This window comes from Taudactylus pleione, unplaced genomic scaffold (genome assembly GCF_031769625.1).
Source record: "Taudactylus pleione unplaced genomic scaffold, aTauple2 ptg000916l, whole genome shotgun sequence".
Taxonomy (NCBI): domain Eukaryota; kingdom Metazoa; phylum Chordata; class Amphibia; order Anura; family Myobatrachidae; genus Taudactylus; species Taudactylus pleione.
The window spans coordinates 2561994-2580228 of record NW_028285317.1 but is presented as its reverse complement, the minus strand read 5'-3'; the positions used below and the strand labels follow the sequence as shown (position 1 = coordinate 2580228).

Below are 18235 nucleotides of genomic sequence, written 5' to 3'. Positions count from 1 at the left end.
TGTTTTCTCTTTTAGGGCTTTGCTGCCTAAATTGTCATCCGTGGTCCCTATGCCAAGAAAAGACCTGGCAGAACCTGAGCCAGTGGTTTCTATGCCAAGAGAAGACCTGGCAATACCTGAGCCGGTGGTCCCCATGCCAAGAGAACACCTGGCAGTACCTGAGGCGGTGGTCAACATGCCAAGGAAACACCTGACAGTATCTAAGGTTCTGGTCCCTATGCCAAGCAAACACCTGGCAATACCTGAGGCCGTGATTCCTATGCCAAGAAAACACCTGGCAATACCTGAGCCCATGGTCCCCATGCCAAAAAAACACCTTGCAATGCCTGATGTAAGTGCTATCAGTGTCATTGTGGTTACTTACCTTTTCTTATGTCCTACTATTTATATATCTCTTTGTCATACAATGTAATGCTTATTACACTGACATTTAAATCTTATATTACTACACAAGTGTCACAATTTATACACAATATGAGAAAGGAAAAATAGGTTTATAGTAATACAAATGATCTTGCAAAAACATAGTCCATTATAATTGTAAATTAAATAAAAATAATTGGTAGTGGAAAAGTCCATGGCCGCAATTTAATTCAAAGCGATGATGAATAGCCCAGGGAAGGAGCTCCCAGAGCTATTCATTTCAGCCTGATGTTTGGCCCGACTAAAGTAATTCTTCTCGCACCCTCCTGGGGTTGCGAGGAGAAATCCGACAACAGCCTCACGGCTGGCACTTTAGTCGGAGAATGACGGTTCTCGCAACTAAACACACATGTTAAGTTATGAGAACTGGCATTCTCTGACTTAGCAGCACGCTGAATTGAATCGCAGCCAATAAGATTTAGCTAAATATATAAAATTAAGAAATGTGAACAAAGGTATGAAATACCTCTAACTAAAACTAGTAAAACATATATATTCCAATTATATATAATATATCTAGTCATCCTTTGTAGTATTATAGAAATAAATACTGAAATTATATTAGAAATTCAGCTGCCAATTAAAATATGTTAATAATATATACTACAGGTTCAATCAGTGATAAAAGCTACACCTGTGGTATTACATGTCTGTATGAGGACACATAGGTTACCCATCCATAATCTCCTGTCTCCCTGTTTTCTCTGAGTGTGCCGGTGCCCAGTAACTAACTCTCTGCTGCCCACCCTTCCTCCTGCAGGTGAAGGCGCACCATCTGAGTCTGGCCCACAAGATCCCTGAAGGCGCCAGAGCAATCAATGTTCAACTGAGACTCGTCCATCAGGTATTCTTGTACCTTGTAATTAAAAGTTAAGGGGTCTATTTATCATAATTGTGGACTAACAATCTGCATCACAGCTTATCACAGCAATACAAATTGTAGTTACCCCGCAAGTTACCATGCTGGGACAGTTGGGACGTGTGTACATATGCTGGTCTTTACAGTCATGCAATACTTATCTACTGTATGTTACTGGGTATAACTGTGGTGGAACAAGGGATTTATGGGGACACATAGGTTACCCATCCATAATCTCCTGTCACCCTGTTTTCTCTGAGTGTGCCAGTGCCCAGTAACTAACTCTCTGCTGTCCACCCTTCCTCCTGCAAGTGGAGAGGAACCATGTTTGTGCCCCCCACAAAATCACTGAGGCTACAGGAGAAGGCAAAGTGCAGTTGATAGACCCTCATCTTCCAGGTATTTTTGTAACTTATAATGAAAAGATTAAGAGGTCGGTTTATCATAGTTGAGGACTAACACTCTGCATCCCCACTTATCACAGCAATACAAATTGTAGTAACACCACAAGTTACCATGCTGGGTGGCTGGGAGATATGTACATGTGCTGGTCTTTACAGTTACAGATTAGGCAAAGGAAGCAACTGACCCAACAATAGGAACAAATAGGGGTTTACACTTCCAAACTATATTTCATTGACTAACTGATGCAAAACATATACCAGACATAGTAGTAACTGTACTATTTCTATATTCTTTTCCACAGAGCCAGCCCATAAGGACCATAAGGACAAAGCCCCCAGTTCTAGTAACACTGGTCCTATGAGATGCTCTGCGTAAGTACTTTGTGCAGATATCACATGAACAATAAGTAACAATGGGATTTATGGATAGAAATGTAAAATTAGTGTAATTTATATATAAGAATAGTTTATTATCAAGTATTTTTTAGCTATTACTATTTAAATGTTAATCATAATACACCACAATATGTAGCTATGAGTACATTATTATATTGTACTAAACTTAGCTATTGTTACATTCTCTTTGGAGTCCTTTAGGTGCAAATGTATCTGTTTTCTCTTTTTAGGGCTTCGCTGCACAAACTGCCCCCTGTGGTCCCCATGCCAAAAAAACACCTAGCAGTACATGAGCCCTTGGTCCCCATGCCAAGAAAACACCTGGCAGTACCTGAGGCCGTAGTCCCCATGCCAAGGAAACACCTGGCAGTAGCTGAGACCTTTGTCCCCATGCCAAGAAAACACCTGGTAATACCTGAGGTAAGTGCTATCAGTGTCATTGTGGTTACTTGCATTTTTCTTATGTCCTAGTATTCATATCTCTTTGTCATACAATGTAATACTTATTACACTGACATTAACATCTTATATTAGCGCACAAGTGTCACAGTTTATACACTATATGAGAAAGGAAAAATAGGTTTCTTGTAATACAAATGATCTTGAAAAAACATAGTTCATTATAATTGTAAATGAAATAAAAATAATTGTTTTTGGACAAGTCCATGGTGACTATTCAATTCAAAGCGATGATAAAAAGCCCCGGGAGGGAGCACCCCGAGCTATTCAATTCGGCCTGATGTTTGACCCGACTAAAGTAATCCGACAACAGCCTCGCAGCCGACACTTTAGTCGGAGAATGCCTGTTCTTGCAACTAAACACCCATGTTAAGTCATGAGAACCAGCATTCTCTGCCTTAGCACCACACTGAGTTGAATCGCAGCCAATAAGATAAGCTACATATATAAAACTAAGAAATGGGAACAAAGGCATGAAAAACCTCTAAATAAAACTAGTAAAACAAATATATTCCAATTATATATAATATATCTACTCATCCTTTGTAGTATTATAGAATTAAATATTGAACTTATATTAGAAATTCAGCTACAAATTAAAATATGTTAATAATATATACTACAGACTCAATCAGTGATAAAAGCTACACCTGTGGTATTACATGTCTGTGTGAGGACACATAGGTACCCATCCATAATCTCCTGTCTCCCTGTGTACTCTGAGTGTGCCGGTGCCCAGTAACTAACTCTCTGCTGTCCAACCTTCTTCCTGCAGGTGAAGGCGCACCATCTGAGTCTAGCCCACAAGATCCCTGAGGGTGCCAGAGCAATCAATGTTCAGCTGAAACTCGTCCATCAGGTATTCTTGTACCATGTATTTAAAAGTTAAGGGGTCTATTTATCATAATTGTGGACTAACAATCTGCATCACGGTTTATCGCAGCAATACAAATTGTAGTTACCCCGCAAGTTATCATGCTGGGACAGATGGGACATGTGTACGTATGCTGGTCTTTACAGTTGTGCAATACTTATCTACTGTATGTTACTGGGTTTGACTGTGGTGGTACAGGGATTTATGGGGACACATAGGTTACCCATCCATAATCTCCTGTCACCCTGTTTTCTCTGAGTGTGCCAGTGCCCAGTAACTAACTCTCTACTGTCCACCCTTCCTCCTGCAGGTGGAGAGGAACTGTGTGTGTGCCTCCCACAAAATCCCTGAGGCTACAGGAAAAGGCAAAGTGCAGCTGAAAGACCCTCGTCCTCCAGGTATTTTTGTATCTTGTAATGAAAAGATTAAGAGGTTGGTTTATCATAGTTGAGGACTAACAATCTGCATAACCACTTATCGCAGCAATACAGATTGTAGTTACACCACAAGTTACCATGCTGGGTGGTTGGGAGGTATGTACATGTGCTGGTCTTTACAATTACAGATTAGGCAAAGGAAGCAACTGACCAAGGAACAATAGGAACAAATAGAGGGTTGCACTTCCAAACTATAATCCATCCATTGACTAACTGACGCAAAATATATACCAGGCATAGTAGTGACTGTACTATTTCTGTATTCTTTTCCACAGAGCCAGCCCATAAGGACCATAAGGACAAAGCCCCCAGTTCCAATAACACTGGTCCTATGAGACGCTCTGAGTAAGTACTTTGTGCAGATATCACATGAACAATAACTAACAATGGGATTTATGGATAGAAATGTAAAATTAGTGTAATTTATAGATAAGAATAGTTTATTATGAAGTTTTTTTTAGCTATTACTATTTAAATGTTAATCATAATGCACTATAATATGCAGCTATGAGAACATTATTATTTTTCCACCAGCCAATAACAGTTATCCACCTGATCTCTCGATCTCTGATGATAACTCGACAATCCACCTGCCTAGGTGTCATACTTGACTCTGAACTGTCCTTTGTTTCCCACATTCAAGCTGTCTCAAAATCATGTTGCATACATCTAAAAAACATATCCAAAATTCAACCATATCTCACACAAGACACTGCTAAAACTCTAATCCATGCACTCATTATTTCCCGCATTGACTATTGCAATAGTCTCCTTACTGGTCTTCCGAAAAACAGGCTATCGCCATTACAATCCATTATGAATGCAGCTGCGAGGCTTATCTTCCTTGCCAAACGTTTATCGTCTGCTGCCCCGCTCTGTCAGTCCCTCCATTGGCTGCCGGTTTTCTACTATATTCAATATAAAATACTTTTACTTACACATAAGGCTATTAACCAAATCACACCAACATACATCTCTTCACTCATTTCAAAATATCTCCCAACCCGACCTCTCCGCTCAGCACAAGATCTGCGTCTCTCATCCCCACGCATTACTTGCTCCCATTTATGGTTACAGGACTTCTTCGGGCTGCACCCACTCTATGGAATGCCTTGCCACGCACAATAAGACTTTCCTCTAGTCTCCAATCCTTCAAGCATTCCCTGAAAATTCACCTCTTCAGGCAAGCTTATCAGATTCCAGAACTGCCCACATAACCTTCATAGCTCCAATATCTAATTACATCCCCTTTCACAGTCCACACATAACCTCACACATTGTCTTTCTTTCACATCCTGCTGATATTTGGCCGACTTTCCTGTGTGACTGGATAATGCAGCCCACCAAGAAACTCTCCATTCTGGCTGGACCAAGATTGCAATATATAGCATCTATCCTTGTATATCAATGCCTATTTCCCTATAGATTGTAAGCTTATGAGCAGGGCCTTCCTACCTATATATCTGTGTGTTATTACCTAATTTTGTTCTATTTATGTTTCTAATTGTAAAGCGCAATGGAATATGCTGCGCTATATAAGAAACTGTTAATAAATAAATAAATAATATTGTACTAACCTTAACTATTGGTACATTCTCCTTGGAGTCCTTAGGTGCAAATGTATCTGTTTTCTCTTTTTAGGGCTTCGCTGCACAAACTGCCCCCTGTGGTCCCCATGCCAAAAAAACACCTGGCAGTACCTGAGCCCTTGGTCCCCATGCCAAGAAAACACCTGGCAGTACCTGAGGTCATGGTCCATAAGCCAAGAAAACAGCTGGCAGTACCTGAGGCCGTAGTCCCCATGCCAAGAAAACACCTGGCAGTACCTGAGGTAAGTGCTTTTAGTGTCATTGTGGTTGCTTACCTTTGTCTTATATCCTAGTATTCATATCTCTTTGTCATACAATGTAATGCTTATTGCACTGACATTTACATCTTATATTACTCCAAAAGTGTCACAATTTATACACAATATGAGAAAGGAAAAATAGGTTTCTTGTAATACAAATGATCTTGCAAAAACATAGTCCATTATAATTGTAAATGAAATAAAAATAATTGGTAGTGGACAAGTCCATGGCCGCGATTTAATTCAAAGAGATGATGAATAGCCCCGGGAGGGAGCTTGCAGAGATAATCAATTCAGCCTGATGTGTGACCCGACTAAAGTAATCCGACAACAGCCTCGCGGGCGGCACTTTAGTCGGAGAATGCCGGTTCTCTCAACTAAACACCCATGTTAAGTCATGAGAACCAGCATTCTCTGACTTAACTTAATTAACTTAATTAACTTAACTTAATTCTGAGTTGAATCACAGCCAATAAGATAAGCTAAATATATAAAACTAAGAAATGGGAACAAAGGCATGAAAATCCTCTAAATAAAACTAGTAAAACAAATATATTCCAATTATATATAATATATATAGTCATCCATTTTAGTATTATAGAATTAAATTCTGAAATTATATTAGAAATTTAGCTACAGAATAAAATATGTTAATAATATATGCTACTGGCTCAATCAGTGATAAAAGCTACACCTGTGGTATTACATGTCTGTGTGAGGACACGTAGGTTACCAATCCATAATCTCCTGTCTTCCTGTTTTATCTGAGTGTGCCGGTGCCCAGTAACTAACTCTCTGCTGCCCACCCTTCCTCCTGCAGGTGAAGGCGCACCATCTGAGCCTGGCTCACAAGATCCCTGAAGGCGCCAGAGCAATCAATGTTCAGCTGAAACTCGTCCTCCAGGTATTCTTGTAGCATGTAATTAAAAAGTTAAGGGGTCTGTTTATCATACAGATGGGTCCTCTTACAACTTGTCTCCTTGCGCGTTAAACAGCCCTTATTGTCACGCCATGCCATGGCGTGACTCAGCAGCGCCGAGCATCTTTTGTGCAACTTTTTATATTCAAATGTGTCTTGGTTACACAGTGATGCAAATAGATAGCATAAGCATCTTCTGCTGATTAAAATGATATGCAGCATGCCTATGTTCTGTGAGTGAGTGTGGGTGTATTTGCATGCGAAACGCTACATTACAGTGTCAGCAGCTGTAACACTGTAATGTAGCATTTCACATGCAAATACACCTGCAGACGTACAGAGAACATGGGCATACTACATATCATTTTAATCAGCAGAAGATGCTTGTGCTTTCTATTTGCATCACTGTGTGAATAAGACACATTTTAAGGTACACAGTTGCACAGAAGATGCTTGGCGCTACCAAGTTACACGGAACTCCCGCGTTATGTGTGGCGCATGGAGGATAGATGTATGTGGATATATCTGTAGTTGTGGACTGACAATCTACATCACAGCTTATCACAATACAAATTGTAGTTACCCCGCAAGTTACCATGCTGGGACAGTTGGGACGTGTGTACATATTAGAGTTGTGCAATATTTAAAAAAAATAAAAAAGGCTGCCTTGGGGTATGCTGTAACGGAGTGGTGTATATTGCATAGGACTGGAATACAGATTAGGCAAAGGAAGTGACTGGCCTGGGAACAATAGGAACAAATAGTGGTTTATACTTACAAACTTACATACTATAATCCATTGACTAACTGATGCAAATCATATACCAGACACAATAGTAACTGTATTATTTCTGTATTCTTTTCCATAGGATCAGACTGGAACGACAACAGGCTCAGTTCCAGGGACATTGTTCTTATGAGATGTACGTACGTACTTTGTGCTGATATTGCATGAACAATATGTAACAATGGGAATTATGGATAAAAATGTTACATAATGAAAAATAATGTAATTTATAGATAAGAAAAGATTATTATGAAATATTTTTAGCTAGTTCTATTTAAATGTTAATCTTATACCATAATACCCCGTAACTAGGGTATTGTGGTCGCTGCCTCCGCACAGAGGGCCTGATTCAGACCCGCTCGCAAGCGCTATGCGCTCGAGAGTGGGTCGATGTTTGGCCACTGCGCATGCGCACGCCAGAGCCGGCTCCGACGTGCGCATACGTGAGACCCGGCTAGCGACAGGCGCTCCATCGCTCCGGGTCTCACGCCAAAAGGGGGAGGCTGTTGATTTTGATTGACAGCTCGCTCCATTTTGGAGGCGTGGCCGGGGGATGGCTTCACAAATGGAGGCGTTCCCAAGCGAACACCTGCCGTTTGTGGGCGCCCCACTGACATCACCAGTGATGTCAGTGGGAGAGCTTCCGGCTCTATTAGAGCCAGAAGCTCTCTGGGACTTGCGGCCACGAGACCTTACCACAAGGGTCTCTTCGCAAGCCCTATGGTCGCGATGGTCTTGACCATTGCGATCATCATCCTGGCCACTCGCAATAGCTGTGGGTGGTCACCCACAGCTATGGAAGCGGCCAGGAGGCCGCACAAAATAAAAAAAAATGCCCTGATTCAGAGCGAGCGTTCTTTCAGAGCGTCCGGCTCTGAATCAGGGCCAGAGTGCAGCATGCCCTGAGGGTGGAATCAGTTGCCCGATGCAATCCCTATTTGCCACTGGGTGCCCGTTACTATGTATTAGTAGCTATGTGCCCGGCTACGTTACAGCAGCAGCAGCCGCAGCCCTGTCTGTCACTCTCAGGTTACTCCACCTCCAGACCCGTCAGCAGGGATGGGAGAGGAGCTGTTTGTTGGAAGTTGGAATGGACACGCAGGGGATGGCAGTAGTGGCAGGCAGCGTGGCAGGTTCGGTACCAGTATCCTACATAGAAGGGCCCAGTGTACGTGTCACTTTGACACACAGGACTCCAGTGCACAGTCACAGCAGGTCAATAGGTTCTAAATATCAAAGTGCGCTCATACTGATATTTAAACCATTTTGACTATAGTACTTTAGACCATGGGGATATTTTTCAGCTACACAGCAGATTCGTGTCAGTAATCTATGTAAGGACACTACTGCCAGCCTCTACTATTAGGGAATGGTGTACTACAGAGAATACTATATTTTGTTTAATTGTGTTCTGCGATCTATATACATATCTTCCAGCATTTAAACACACAAAATGGGGACAAACCGTATTAACAGCCAAGAGCCCCAGGACTAGACTGCCCCAGTATCATTTGCCATGGCCCCTCCAGTGTTACATACTATCAGTATATTGAAATATGACATGGTGGAGAAGGGGGGGGCACCGAAGCTCCTTCTCGCACAGGGCACCACAATGTCTAGTTATGGATCCCATATATATACTAATCTTTGTATCTCAGTAACTATCATAGAGCATAGTACATTTTACTTATGTCATTGTAATATATTTATATTTCTGTATAATAATATAGAATAACTGATGACTATAAAATGAGGAGGACAATGTCCCAATGAAGTGAATCAGCCTCATTAAGTTGTATAATGTTCTCATGGAGTCATTTAGGTTCTATGGTGTCTGTTTTCTCTTTTAAGGGGTTTGCGGCAGAAATTGCCCCCCGTGATCTCTATACCAAGGAAACATCTGGCAATACCGTAAGTGCTCTCAGTGTGGCTACTGTCACTTTCATTATGACCTAGCATTTATACGGGTTGGGTATGGGATGCCAGCACTCGGGATCCCGGGGGTCAGAATCCTGATACCGGCATCTGGGCAGGGTTAGAACATTGACACCTGTCAGTAAGTATCCTCACCCTACCCCTCCCTCCTTGTACCCTAACCCTAACCTTCCCCCTAGTGTCGAACCACTAACCCTCCCCCTACCCCAATACTTACTGCCGGGATGCCTGTGCCAGGATTCTGACTGGTGTGGGGATTCCGGCGCTGGCATTCTGAGCCCTGGCATCCCACCTGCCGGGATTTATACTACATCCCATTTATACATCTATTTGTCATACCAATGTAATTCTTATTACACTGACATTTCCATCATCATTTATACACAATTTGGAGAAAGGAAAAATACGTTTCTTGTACTGGAAATGACCGGGCAGAGACATAAGGCCTGAGTCATTAAGGATCGCTATTGCAATTGCAGCTCCGTAATCGCACGCAGGTCTGCTGAGATAATATGCTAATGATCTCTATCATAATACTGTCACACTGCCAGCATAGACGCCCACTGCCTCCCACTACCACTATCCCACATCCGTAATACCCTGCACACCTCCATAAACATCGGTAACATCGAGTACCATCGGTCCCTCACACAGAATTACAGCATCCCTGACCTTACTTAGATATTGCTAACCTTGTTACACCCAGTGAGTACACAAGCTGCGTATGCAATCACACTGGCTAATTTATGCACGCCCATGCAACGGCATTCACACAGACAGACACGCCTCCGTTTCTTTTGACCACCCCCCGTCACCACCCCCAAATGCTCACTGCCTGTCACTCACTCTGCGTGGTCTTTGTGATCGCAGTGCGATCACAGTGGTGTCTATGCGATCGTGCACTGCGATGTATACATATGCGCAGTACACAACAATAGCCCATCTGCGTGCGCTTTAGCAATAGCAATCTGTAATGGATCCGGCCTATAGGACATTATAGCTGTAAATTAAATAATAATAATTGTCAGTTTTAGATTTGTGTCCAGCAGTGACAGGTCCATAAGATAAGCTACATATATAACACTAAGAAATGTGACCATAAGCATGAAAACCTCCAGATAAAACTGGGAAACCGCTATATTCCAATATATAATATATGTAGTCATTCATTATAATGTTTTAGAATTAAACTATCCTTGTAGTAAGATATAATCTTTTATTTCTATTTAATTAATACTGCCCTTGGGGATATGAGCGTAGTTACCATTCCAACCTCCTACCCAAATCCTTACCCTCTTCATGTCATCCCCTTGTGCCACTACTGCAATCTTTTCCCTTTTGAATGTAATGTAATGTAATGTAAGCTGTCACTAGCAGGGCCCTCCTTCATTTTGGCTACTGTACTAAAAAGAGTCCATTCTGGTCAATATTGCAGATCTTAATTTCTCCATAACTGTAACTACATAAGCATGTGTAATGGAAACATATATATATATATATATATATATATATATATATATAAAGCAGAACTTAGTATATCAATAACAATTCCTCAGTATACACAGGTGTAGTTATATAATATTTGAATGAATACACCATGGACCTCATTCAGAGCCGCTCGCAAAAGGCGAGCGCTCGCTCTTAATGAGGGCGGCCGTTTGTTTTTTTTTAGCCGGACTCTACCCACAGCTTTTGCAAGCGGCCAGGTGATGGTCATGATGGTCGCGACCATCGGGCTTGCGACGAGACCCTTGTGGTAGGGTCTCATCTGCCGCAAGCCCCAATGAGCTTCCTGCCCTAATAGAGCAGGATTTCTCATTACTGACATCACGAGTGATGTCAGTAGGGCCGCCCACAAACGGCAGGCGTTCCTTCAGGAACGCCTCCGTTTGTCCAGCCACCCCCCCTCCCCGCTTGTAGCGAGCCCCGGCGCAAGTGAATTTCTCACTTGCTACAGGGCTTGCGCATGCGCGCAGCGCGTGTGCACAGTGCCCCACCATCGACTCGCTTGCGAGCGCATAGCGCTTGCGAGTGGGTCTGAATGAGGGCCCATATCCACAGCCACTCCATGGGGTTTAAGAGACAGTTTTATAGAGCAAGGTCTATTAAGATAGTGTCTCAAATACTCAGGAGAACCTGCAGATGTAGTGATGAGCTCACTAGTTCTCAGTCCTGATCTCCTGTCATCTCAGCAGAGCAACATTTTTATTCTCGATTTGGAAAAAAATCCTGTGTCCAAACAAGATATCCCAAGGTGGAGATGATCTGCATGTATAGGGAATCCTATCTGGTGGCCAGTATACTAAGCAGACCCCAATCTGGTGGCCAGTATACTAAGCAGACCCCAATCTGGTGACCAGTATACTAAGCAGACCCCAATCTGGTAGCCAGTACACTAAGCAGACCCCAATCTGGTGGCCAGTACACTAAGCAGACCCCAATCTGGTGGCCAGTACACTAAGCAGACCCCAATCTGGTGGCCAGTATACTAAGCAGACCCCAATCTGGTGGGCAGTATACTAAGCAGACCCCAATCTGGTGGGCAGTATACTAAGCAGACCCCAGTCTGGTGGCCAGTATACTAAGCAGACCCCAATCTGGTGGCCAGTATACTAAGCAGACCCCAATCTGGTGGCCAGTATACTAAGCAGATCCCAATCTGGTGGCCAGTATACTAAGCAGACCCCAATCTGGTGGCCAGTACACTAAGCAGACCCCAATCTGGTGGCCAGTACACTAAGCAGACCCCAATCTGGTGGCCAGTACACTAAGCAGACCCCAATCTGGTGGCCAGAATGCTAAACAGATTCCAATCTGGTGGCCAGTACACTAAGCATACCCCAATCTGGTGGCCAATACACTAAGCAGACCACAATCTGGTGGCCAGTATACTAAGAAGACCCCGATCTGGTGGCTAGCATATAAAGTAGCTACTCTATTGTGTATGTGTTGTATAAAACAGTTCCATAATCTGATGGCTAGTGTATGGTAGATGTCCAATTTAATAGCTTCTGCATTAAATAGCCTTCAATGATGGGTTATTAGTTTATCAACTACACTTTATTCCAGTTTATCAGTGGGGGTGGAGTGGGACAATAAATTAAGAGGCTGGGTAGAGACCCTGCATCCATGCTGTATATGCCATTGGTTATACCAACACTCTACTGTATTTTTCCCATTCCTGTCAGTGGGCATTCCAGTGGCCCATTTATACCAATGTAGTTGTGTGCTACACACAGAAACACTATTGAAAATCATAGGAAATGTAAATGAATGGTACAATGACAGGAATGGAGCCTCATAGCATTGCTAATTATTTGTTTCCCATGTCAGCAGAGATTCATTTAATCTGTACTGATGTTTGGTTAAAGCAAAGAATCCTCACAACTCCCCTCACAGTCTACCAATCACAGCAGCTAGTGCAGGAAACCACTTGTAATTGGCTGAGCAGCCAGCTCATAGTCATTCTGCACAGAAAGTCTGAGCGGAACTGTTTGTGTCTTACATTGTATTTTTGGTTATTTTCTTGCTGATTACACTTTAGGAAGATTACCAATACATTACAAGGAGAAAAAAATCCATTTGACTACCAATTAAAAAGATTTTCCTGTAGATAAAAAGATTTAAAATGTATTTGTCTTAAAAATTAGGAAGATCCCATTTGATGACAAATTGAAAATATTTTCCTGCGAATTCCATGTACTACTGTATATAACACGATCCCATTGGATTACTTACATTAAACATGGGGATAAAAAATGACAATAACTGAAACTATGATTGATTACACTTTATCATTACATACTTTTCATTAGAATTCTTTGGGGAATTGTATTCTGGTTACATTTTCCCTGTCATTGCTGTTATCTTTAGAGTATTCTCACTATTGGTAAAACATAAACGTTTAATTCTTCCTATGAATTGATGATCTGAAACTTATTTGATTTCCTTTTAGATGAAGACTACAGCTCATTGTAGCGCACGTTCTGTCGTCCATCTGGAATGTGCCCATAGAAGGTGATGAAAAGATCCGCTTGGGCCGAGGCCGTCACCTTGCTGCATTGTCCACTAACACCATCGGCCACTTATCATATAACATCTTACCCATTAAATAAACATCACTGGTGATTTTAGTGGTTTCAATTCATTACATTTCACAATTTAATTTAATTGTAACCTTATTTTATTGTATTCTTGTTACATAACATTATTCTTAGATCTTATAAGGTTTATGTTGGGTCTAAATTGTCCGGAAGGAATATTATCTGACCATCTTTTATTATGGTTACTGGGTTAGTCAATATAATTATTGGTATCTACTTCTTTATGGTAAGTACTAGTTTGGATGGTGTTATATACTATGGTTAGTCTAATATCCAGAAATGTGATAGTGGAAAGGAGAAAGGTGATTGTGAAAGTGAGATTATAATTATTTTGATTCAAATATTCCAAAAATTCCAATATGGAACCATCATCCCCATCCCAAACAAAAAACAAATCATCTATAAAGTGTTTGTAGAGGACCAGGTTTGCATCGAACTGACCCCCCCCAAATCAGCTGCTCCTCCAAGCAGCCCATATAGAGGTTCACGAAACTCGGTGCGTACCTGGTCCCCATCGCCGTGCCGGTGCACTGTAAACAGTGGGTGTGGTCAAAAATAAAATTATTGTGAGTCAAAATAAAATAAATAGATGACAAAATAAATTCACCTTGTCCCCTGATCCCTCCTGTATGGGAGATGTTGGTATACAATGCACTAACATCACATGTCAGAAATTTATAATGAGATAACCATTTAACTGTAGAAATAGAATTAAAAAAATCGGTTGTATCCTTCAGATGCGATTTGAGAGAAGAGGCGTGAGGTTGCAAAACAAGATCAACATAAAAAGACAAATTAGCAGTGAGGGAACCGACACCAGAAATTATAGGACATCCTGGTGGATTTTGCAAAGTTTTATGAATTTTGGGCAGGTGATTATAAGTGGATGTGACAGGATGTGAGGGAAGCAAAAAAACAAATTCTTTCTTGGATATCACCCCAACACTCAGGGCCTCATCCAAAAGTATTTTGAGTTTCCCCTGAATTACCTAGTAAGGTCAGTCGGAAGACTCATATAAAACCAAAAAACGTCTCATATTTTTATTTTTTTAAGTGTACAGGTTATTATGAATGAATGCAATTACTGTTTAATTAGTACCTTCAGGAATATTATCACTCTGATTGGTGGCTCCTGATATAAATGTTCACTGGCTTTCATAGTGACCATTACATTAAAAAACCCCTGCGAGAGGGGAGAAACGCATCAAGTGACTTAATACCTAGAGCTGCTTTGTTCCTGATATTTACAGCATTGGATTGTGGACCTTTTACACTTTGCCATGATTCAGTCATCCTACTGCGGCTTAAAGAGAAGAAGTCATCCACGCTATACCCGCACAGCTCAAAGATCTACCGCATTACCCGGACTATGCATGTGATTATACACGGCCAACTGCACTACAGTGTGTGGGCTTTCTGCTCTAGCGGCTCTCCAAACTGCCCCAGTGAATCAGCATGTGGTCTGTTTAGACCACACAGCTGATCTCTGGGGCCGGCTCCAGGCTCTGCTCTGCCCGTTATAGCGGAGCAGGAGTCTGGTAACCAGGGGAGACCCTGGATAACGCCACCTCCAGGTGGCGTTATTTTCACAGGGCTTTCCCCGGTATTTTTTCACAATTTCTTTTTAGTAACTTTGGTCAGATCACATTTCCCATTACAATTATGGGAAATGTGATCTGCTTACTAAAAATAAGTGATACTTAGGGGTTGGAGTAGAATTTTAAGAATTCTACTCCAATTGCAGTTACTTTAGTAACTGTAGGTGATACTAAAATAATGTGAAATGGGTGTGAAAACACCCTTTTTCACATTATTTTAGTAAAAATAATGTTAATAAATAGAGCCCCTAGTGTCAAATTTGTAGCCCAGGCTATTTAACCCTTGTACAACTACAGCTACTTATTCAAACATAAAAAATCTGGTGTCTGTGCCCACTTTACCACCCTATTTCATGCCCAAATGCTTTGTGGGCCAAGCAAAATACAAATAAAATTTATGTAATAGACACCCATTCCTATACATTGTAAACTTAGTGATTCAATTTGATTTAATTGGTTTAATATAACATGTTCTGAATAAGAAGCTGGAAAGTGAATAAGAAGCTGAAGCTGGAATAGGAAGTGAATATGAAGCTGGCAGAATAAGAAGGTAACTTCAGCCTCGTCCAACTGTCTCACTTTTCGGGGAGTGTCCCGCTGTGTGTGGGGGAGGGGGGGGTGACAACATCGGTGCCGACGGGTGAATAGTTGCCGTGTGTACAGGCTGCATGGTGCCTACACAGATCGTCCCATGGATGCCCCGGCAAGCTCTGCAGCAGCTCTACTGGCAGGGGTTGTGGGGCAGTGATGCCTCTACTAGCAGGTGCCGTAGGGCACGTCCACACACCACTAGTTAGAGCCATGGATAAACTTACCACTTTGCCGGGCCAATCTTGGGGGATATGTTCATGTGTGACATGGCTTAACCGGTTTGTGTAGTGACTGATAGCCCAATAATAAAATGCAAAAAAAACCAATAAAATCAATTTTAAAAAATTAAATAAATTTATAATAAAAAAAAAAATCAAGCCTTTTGCCTAATGCATAAAAAATGCTTTATTCAAATAGTGAAGTATTTATTAATTACTTATTTCTTTGTAATCACCACCCTGAAATGGCTATAGCAGAAGGAGGATTGCAACAGTCATTCCTTGTTAAATAGACTTCATGGGGAAATTTGGAAATTATAGCCAGAGAAATTAGTTGCTAGAAAAGCTATTGGGCCTGATTCGCAGTCTCACTACGAAGATATGTTAATGATTGCAATCGCAATGCCATACGCAGTCTAACATTAGGACGCCCACCTTACCTTACACACACCCGTAATACTTAGCAAGACTGCGAAACAATCGGTAACATTGAGTACAATCAGAGCCTCACGCACAATTGCACAAGGTCTGACATTACTCAGGAATTGCTAACCTCATCGCACGCAGTGAAAGCCCGAGCTACATATGGCATCGCAGTGGATAATTTATGCATGCCCCTGTAAGTTGTACAAATGCACTGGCACGCCTGTGTTTCACCAAACGGTGCTTCCTGTCAATCACTCTGCGTAGTCACTGCGATCACAGTACCGATCGCAGTGGAGTCTTAGCGCACACGATCTGCGTTGCATACATATGCGCAGAACGCAACAACCAGTCGATTGCTTGCGTAATCGCAATAGCGATCCTTGCTGAATCATCCCCATAGTTAGGGCAAAACAGAAACAATCCCTGATGCATGTCTGGCAAAAGCACAGGTTTTCGCTGTAGATAGGGATTTTCTTCATTTAATAACTAGATCCCACCATTGTGATTATTATTGTACCATGACTCAGTAATAACGGTAAGATCTGGAAATCAATTCAGGGACCTTATTTATTCATCTACAAACATTTGTACAAATAGTATTTTAATACTGTAAAGGATTTCCGTAGGCTGTAATCTGCTACTACAATAGAGTTATACTGTACAAGCCTACTCTATCAGAATGTCCAGGAGACTACCAGCAGAGCATGGAAGCCTTCTGGATCTTACATACTTTCCTTGGAAAGTGGGTGGGGCTAAATTAAGCAAATTTCCTCACCACACCCCCTACTCTTGCCGTCAGGTCCCAAAACTCAACAAGTATAAACATACTTTTACCATCTTGCAGGGGCAGGGGGTCTACCATTTTTTTTCAGACGTCCTTTATCTATAGTTGAAATAACCACAAATAAAATGTCTGACCATTAAAAACCTTGGTTCACCTAGTAACAAGATGCAAGCGGCCTCGTCTGACCACCGTCTTCTCTTTCCAAATTCCACTGTCATGGCTGACAAATCATTATGTTTTCTGATCAGAAATGTAGGCCAATTTTCATAGGATCCAACCCCAAACATATGTCTGTAACGTGCAAGTGATTATTCATACCAAAAAACCTGCAGAGCATATATATATAACCCTTAATTAACTTATAAAGACAATATTAATCAACAAATAATTCTGTTAGCAAATATGGGTAGTAAGCTTCTATTATACAGGAACCAGTAAGGTGGGTTCAAATGTCCTCATGTCCTACAGTGGAATGCATGTTATTGTGCATGCCGGTGTACACAAGTGCTTCTAATCAATATTGATGTGGTGACCACCGGGGATGTTTTTACAAATGAAGGGGCCCGTGTACAAGTTGTTTGTGTGGGACCCCTTACCTAGGAGACAAAACAGTCGGACCGTATTTTTGGTGAAGGGTGTGGGTGTAAACTCCCCTTGGCCATGGTGTGCTTCTGCACTGTACACACTGCGCCCATTACAGATACCCCACTGATGGCAACACTGCCCCTAGACAATAAGAGAAAACATTGCTCTACTCTTCAGTTAGCTAGTAACTACATGTACAGTAAGTGGACTGCGCTGGGGTGTCAAAGACACCTGATTGGGCAAGCCTTGTCCAATCAGCTGCCAAGAACACTAACTCAGCGGTTCTCAACTCCAAGGGGTACATTTACTAAAGGTTGATTTGGCATTTTGAGTGATTTGAGGTGTGATTTTCATTCGATTTGGATTTGAGTTTGCTTTTGGGTATTTACTAAAGGCCAAACGAATGTAAAATCGGACTTCAAATCAAATTTTGAGTCAAATCGGCCTCAAATCGACCATCGGAAAACCATTGGTACTTTATAACCCAACACACAAAACCCTTATTTATTATCATTCGATTTGAAATCGACCTCAAAATCGGACTTCAAATCGAACTTCAAATCCCCACTACAATAGACCTGCTTCATG

The 18235-nt window shown here is 41.7% G+C and overlaps 1 protein-coding gene across 1 annotated transcript; it reads left to right on the top strand.

The window, feature by feature from the left end:
• The first annotated feature begins 2388 nt into the window (after positions 1-2388).
• On the top strand, positions 2389-13242 carry LOC148473431 (uncharacterized). Its single transcript, XM_088459596.1, has 7 exons — positions 2389-2502; positions 3317-3400; positions 3726-3813; positions 4128-4197; positions 5494-5599; positions 9259-9318; positions 13216-13242. Exons 1-7 carry the CDS (start codon positions 2389-2391, stop codon positions 13240-13242), a joined length of 549 nt encoding a protein of 182 aa, XP_088315722.1.
• Positions 13243-18235: the final 4993 nt, after the last annotated feature.

Bases quoted from the DNA above. Each gene is read 5' to 3' on its own strand.
- LOC148473431 (XM_088459596.1), top strand. From the start codon at position 2,389: ATGCCAAGAAAACACCTGGCAGTACCTGAGGCCGTAGTCCCCATGCCA. The intron at 3,814-4,127 runs GTATTTTTGTAT...TCTTTTCCACAG, and splicing joins GAAAGACCCTCGTCCTCCAG to AGCCAGCCCATAAGGACCAT. The intron at 5,600-9,258 runs GTCATGGTCCAT...TTCTCTTTTAAG, and splicing joins AACACCTGGCAGTACCTGAG to GGGTTTGCGGCAGAAATTGC.